Raw genomic sequence first — 6,345 nt, 5'->3', positions numbered from 1 at the left:
TGAACTTAGAGGGCTGATGTGGAGTGTTGCAAGATCTACAACAGACTATCATTTTGAGAAAAATATGGTTGTAATTAAAAAGGTATGCATATTGACACAATCAAGCTTAATATTCTAATTTTAACTCATTTATGTTAAATCTGAGGCTATGAATGTAATGGCAGTTAAATCTGAAATGTTATGAGTGGCTAGCTGTAAAACCAAAGGAGCATTGGAGTATATCTGGTTTTAGAACCACATGTAAAAGTGATTTATTTGTTAATAAATATTGCTAAGTCTTTAATTCAAGCATTAACAAAATCAGAAACCTATTAATCATCACAATGCTTAAAAGTATACACTCAGTTGTTATGCGTAAAGTTCAGAGAAGAAAGTTAGAGGTTGAAATTTATGATGAGACATTTACTCTCAACTCATTGGACAAGCTAAATGAGTAAGTTTAGTTATTTTAACTGTTCAATTTTCACGTAAATGTTAGAGCCTGTAAATTGTTTTAACATTTTATGCTTGTGATAGGGAAAATAAGAAGGTTGTTGGTTGTCATGTCACTTGGTCAGGAGGCGGAAGGTTTCTAGTTCAAACCTCTTCAGAAGGTTATGAACTTGTAGTTGACATGGAAGCGAAAACATGTCATGTAGGAAGTGAAAGCTTAGTGGAGTGGCATATTTTCATGCAGTAGCGTGTATGAATTTTAGGGGAATTACTCTAGAGACTGGGTTGCACAAGTGTTATACCATTTCCATGTTCAAAAAGGTATATATTCTAGCTCATACATTAACTTTATGTCATTTATTATCCTAGTATTGCCTAATTATGATTCATACATTTAGGTCTATTCTCACCATGTTGAACCAATGAATGGTAAAGAAGCTTGGGAAAAAATTACATACACACAGCCCCTTCCTCCTAATAAGAAGCCTAGCACAGTAGGCCCAAAATGAAAAAAAAAATAAGAATAATGACACACCTGCTCCACCCAGTGCAACCTCCTTGAAAATAATGAAAAAAAACTTACAATATGGGAATTGCCGGCAATGGGGATACAATCGAAGGACCTGCAAGAATAAGGTATAAAAATTCACTCACCATATGTTTATGCTAATACATTCCATGTTTGAACAATGAATGTTATCATGTTAACTGTTGAAAACTGAGCAAGGGGATGGACATGTTAACATTGGAAATGAAGAAGGAGATTATTAAGCACAACTGGAGCAGGAAGGACTTGAACATGTTGAAGTCAATGTCCAAGAGGAAAGAGTATTTTTTAAGCAAGGGGATGGAGAGGTTAATAATGCAAATGAGTTTATACCTGGTGAATCTCAGCCAATAAAGGAAGTCAATGATAGCCATGGAGGAATTTTAGGACAAACTTCTGCTAGACAGCCAACTGGTGCATGTGGTGTTGCACCAAAAGCATGGCAGAAGAAGCAAAAGATTGTGATAACAAGAGCTAAGGTCTTCATGGCAAGGAGTGTTAGAGAGAAGAAGGCTAATAAGAGATATCAAGATTGATCCTATTTAGTTTAAGACATAACTACTATTTTATAATTTGGCTGTTATTGACTCGATTACATAGAGGAACATCCGCCCATTAGAAAATCTACAGCCAGCGTGCCCATTGGAACAATTCTTAAATCGACGCCTAGCATTAGTCTTCGTCCAAACACATCTCTAAGCTGCAAGCCTCCCACAATAACAATTAGCCATTTTTTAGAGTCTCTAGGTTAGAGATGTAGTCAGTAGCTTTAGAAAACATCGACATATAGGTTATACATATATATAGACATAATATGACCGTTGTTATTTATAAAAAATCGATTTTACCTCTGTTCAGTTTATCTCGTTACTCGGGAGTTAACGGGAGACTCCATTCTAAAAGGCGGAAATGAAGTCTGGCATCTTTTTTGAAAATTTGTAACTAGGGCAACTTTTTTGAAAATGAGTGTAAAGCACGGTCAAACCTATGCAATTTACTTTAAATAATAAGACTCGCCTAGATTTCTTCATGGTTTTTTTAATTTAAAATGATATAATTATTTTTATTCTACTATAATTGAAATTTTTATAATAATATATTAACCCTGACTTATTTTGATTTCTGTATTAAATAATGATGTCTAATTGTTTAATTATACTCTAATAAATAAAATCTAATACACTAATCATATTATTATTAATTAAATTAAATTAATTGAAATATATTTACTTGATCCGTACTTCGCACGTGTCATAGTATTTATTAATAACTTATAAGTTTACCTTTTATTATAATTTTGTGAATGATATGATTGATCATCTATTTTTATAAAAATTGGATCTAATGATTAAGATTTTTTTGGCAGCAGACCAAAATTTTAAATAAAATCCTTTTTATGCTTATTATATATAAGATTACACTTTAATAGAAACTAGCTTACGGCCCGTGCAATGCACGGGTCTTGGTTAATATTTATATATTTTTATTTTTATTTATATAATTTTATTTAAATTTTATATAAATAATTAAATACTAAATAATGATTATATAATTATACTTTCATTGTGTATAATTTCAAGTTAAGTTCAAATATTATAAATAGTATATCATTGATGAGATCTTATTCATAAATAATAATGTAAATATTTATTATTGGTGAGATTCAAACCTGAAAACTTATATGCATCTTTATAAATAATAATATAAATATTTGTTGTTAAGATGATTCGAACCTGAGAAGTTATATGTATGTTTATAATAATAATATAATATTTGTTGTTGACGGGATTCGAACCTGAGAACTACGGCTCTGATTATTTGATGAAGAAGATCCGACGGTCGTGCTGAAAAGGGATAACCAAAATGAGGGTTAATCAAATTACAAATTATAGTCCATTCTGGTTATTATAGTATACTAGCTTACAACCCGTGCGATGCACGGGTCTTTATTAATATTTTTATATTATCTAAAATTATAATAAATTATTTTTAGATCATTACCTTATTAATATATTTATAAATAATAATATAAATATTTGTTATTTGCGGAATTCGAACCTGAATCTTTGGGTAGTGTATAAATAATAATATAATATTTGTTGTTGATGGGTTCAAACCTGGGAGTTTTAGTACTGTATAAAAACTAATATAAATTTTTTTTTAGATCATTACCTTATTAATATATTTATAAATAATAATATAAATATTTGTTATTGAAAGAATTCGAACTTGAATCTTTGGGTAGTGTATAAATAATAATATAAATATTTGTTGTTGATGGGTTCGAACCTGAGAGTTTTAGTATTGTATAAATACTAATATAAATATTTGTTGTTCACGGGATTCGAACCTGAGAGTTTGAGTAGTGTATATTCTTTTAGTATTTCAATCTAACGGTCCTAATTATTTGATTAAAACGATCTAACGGTCATCAAAAGGGATAACCAAACCAACCAAAAAAATGCATATCAAATTATACATCATTCCGATTATTATAATATAGTACTAGCTTATAACCCGTGCGATGCACGGGTCTTGGTTAATATCTATATATTTTTAATTCTATTTCATATAATTTTATTAAAATTCTATATAAATAATCAAATACTAAATAATGATTATATTATTATAATTTCAAGTTAGGTTCAAATAGTACAAATAGTATGTGATTGATGAGATCTTATTCATAAATAATAATGTAGATGTTTGTTGTTAGCGAGTGAGATTCGAATCTGAAAACTTATATATATCTTTATAAATAATATAAATATTTGTTGTTAACCGGATTCGAATCTGAGAACTTATATGTATTTTTATAAATAATAATATAAATATTTGTTGTTGACGGGATTCAAACCCGAGAACTTGTGGAGTATATTTTTTTAGTATTTGGATCTAACGGCTCTGATTATTTGATGAAGAAGATCCAACGGTCGTGATGGAAAGGGATAACCAAAATGACGGGTTAACCAAATTACAAATTATACCTCATTGCGGCTATTATAGTATAGTATAGATAGATAAGTAGAGATGAATTTAGCTTTCGTGACCGACTCTAACATGTCAAACTATTATTAAATCGAATTTTGAACTTAATAATTTATGGGACGGTCATATCTGAACTCGAGATTGAACCCGGGCACTTTAGTTAATGTTGAACTCGGGTTTATATATACAACACCGCTCTTATTTTTTATCAAATTGCAGTCTAATATTGTTGACCCAGCTAGATCCTTCTCGTCACACATACCGACCTAGGGCTCATATCCTCCAGTTGGTAAAAAAAATATAATAAAAATTCTTGATTAAGCAACTAGGCCAACTTACATTCTTATTATAAGTTGCAAACCTGTCAAGTAACATATCCACCCAACCACTCTCTCATCCGCTTCTCAAACTCTTCCTGTCACTGTGTCACAGTACATATACATTTTTTTGGTACCTTCATATATGGCTGATCAAATTGCATACGCGAATGATCAACAAATGTTTCAAAACTACCATTTATCGTCACAACATTCTAAATCAAATTGTATCAATCTTTTATCGAACAATTTGAAGGTGGAACAGGTCTCCCAAGGGCAAGGGATGCCTGCTCCACTCATTATCAGGACCGCGACCGCCTCTCCGTCGGGGAAACATCCCCTTTATAGAGGAATACGTAGCCGGAGCGGAAAATGGGTATCGGAAATACGAGAGCCACGTAAGACAACACGAATATGGCTGGGAACATATCCAACGCCAGAAATGGCAGCTGCAGCATATGATGCAGCTTCCTTGCTGCTCAAAGGTGCTGACACTGCTCTAAACTTCCCTGCTCACATGTACGGAAATTTGCTTCTTCTTTCAACAGAGCCTCCAACCGCTGCATGGATACGAGTGGCTGCCGCCAATGCTGCTGCTTCTCGGGCAGTTGCATCACAAACCTTAGGGTTCCCAGCACCTCATCAATTAGCACAAGATACCAATATTAATATTGTCAATAATGACGCTTATTTTGTTGGAAACAAAAAAGAGTATGTGGACGAAGAGGAATTTTTCGATATGCCTAATCTGCTCATGGCCATGGCTGAAGGAATGCTTGTTCACCCACCTAGCAGGATTACAATCTCGCCACCAATCTCAGATGATTCTGAAGAAGAAAATGTGTGGAGCTACAGATGTTAATCAGCTTATTATTTAAATCACCAAAACTAGTGATAAAAAACTATGTAAATGATATCATGGTGAGAATGTGAGATTGAGCGACTCGTGTGACTGATTATTGTAATGTACAAGTGTGTGTGCTGTGAAAATATATATGAAAATTTTAACAGCTCCGTGCATTAGAGTTTGTCCATAATTAAAGTGTTTCGCCGCATGTAGAAACAATGGAATATTTATTATTTTTCTACAGATCGAACAAACAAATATTGACGTCATGTTGATAGTATCATTTTAATTATTTTTAGTAAGTGGTATGCGTTTTATAAAAAAAGAAGTAATAGAACTACATATAATTGTAGGGATTATATTATTTTAATTTATATTAAATGTAAAAACAAGTTTTGACCCGATGTATAACCCTCAATATTCAACGTCAACCCTAACACCAAATTCAACGTTTTGAGTAGGGTTGTTCACGAACCGAGCCGAGTTTTGATCGAATAGAGCCGAGTTTTAATTTTTTTTTCTGACGAATGAGCCGAGCCGAGCTTTCTTATCGAACAAAAATCGTGTTCGAGCTCGAGCTCGTTAACTAACGAGCCGAGCCGAGCCGAGCCAGAAAAAATTCAGGTCAACCGATATTTGACTGTGAAAATAACTTATTAAATAAATTTTTTTTAAAAACTTTGGTTATATCACTAAAATATATATATCTTGACATCCATACGGTTGGATCGAGGGAAAAAAATTTAAAAAAAAAATGAAACACCAATTAATGACTAAACACTAGTCAGTGGTAATAGTCAAACTAATACTCGACTGCTAAAATAACAAACCAAATAAAATTATTTTGATCTGAAAATTTGGTTATTATTAAAATATATTTATTTTGACATCCATATGGTTGGATCAATTAGAAATAATTTTAAACAAGTCGGGATACTAATACAGTACTAAATACTAGTTACTAGTACTAGTCAAACTAATGTTTGACTGTTAAAATATCAAACCAAATAAAATTATTTTGATATATAACTTTAGTTATATCAATAAAATGTATATATTATGACATCCATACCGTTGGATCAATATAAAGTATTTTTTAAATAATCAAAACAACAAATCAGGACTAAACACTAGTTAGCGGTAATAGTCAAACTAATGCTTGATTGTTAAAATAACAAACCAAATAAAATTATTTTGATTTGAAAATTTGGTTA

At 31.5% G+C, this 6,345-nt stretch overlaps 1 protein-coding gene across 1 annotated transcript; it reads left to right on the top strand.

Annotated features, from left to right (window-relative positions):
- The first annotated feature begins 4,348 nt into the window (after positions 1-4,348).
- Positions 4,349-5,325, top strand: LOC141706192 (ethylene-responsive transcription factor ERF027-like). The gene has a single exon (XM_074509008.1). It carries the CDS (start codon positions 4,430-4,432, stop codon positions 5,144-5,146), a length of 717 nt encoding a protein of 238 aa, XP_074365109.1. The 5' UTR covers positions 4,349-4,429; the 3' UTR covers positions 5,147-5,325.
- Positions 5,326-6,345: the final 1,020 nt, after the last annotated feature.

Source organism: Apium graveolens, chromosome 2, assembly GCF_009905375.1.
Source record: "Apium graveolens cultivar Ventura chromosome 2, ASM990537v1, whole genome shotgun sequence".
NCBI lineage: Eukaryota > Viridiplantae > Streptophyta > Magnoliopsida > Apiales > Apiaceae > Apium > Apium graveolens.
Note: the sequence above shows the minus strand (reverse complement) of the source record. Positions and strands in the feature narration are given on the sequence as shown.

Bases quoted from the DNA above. Each gene is read 5' to 3' on its own strand.
- LOC141706192 (XM_074509008.1), top strand. From the start codon at position 4,430: ATGGCTGATCAAATTGCATACGCGAATGATCAACAAATGTTTCAAAAC.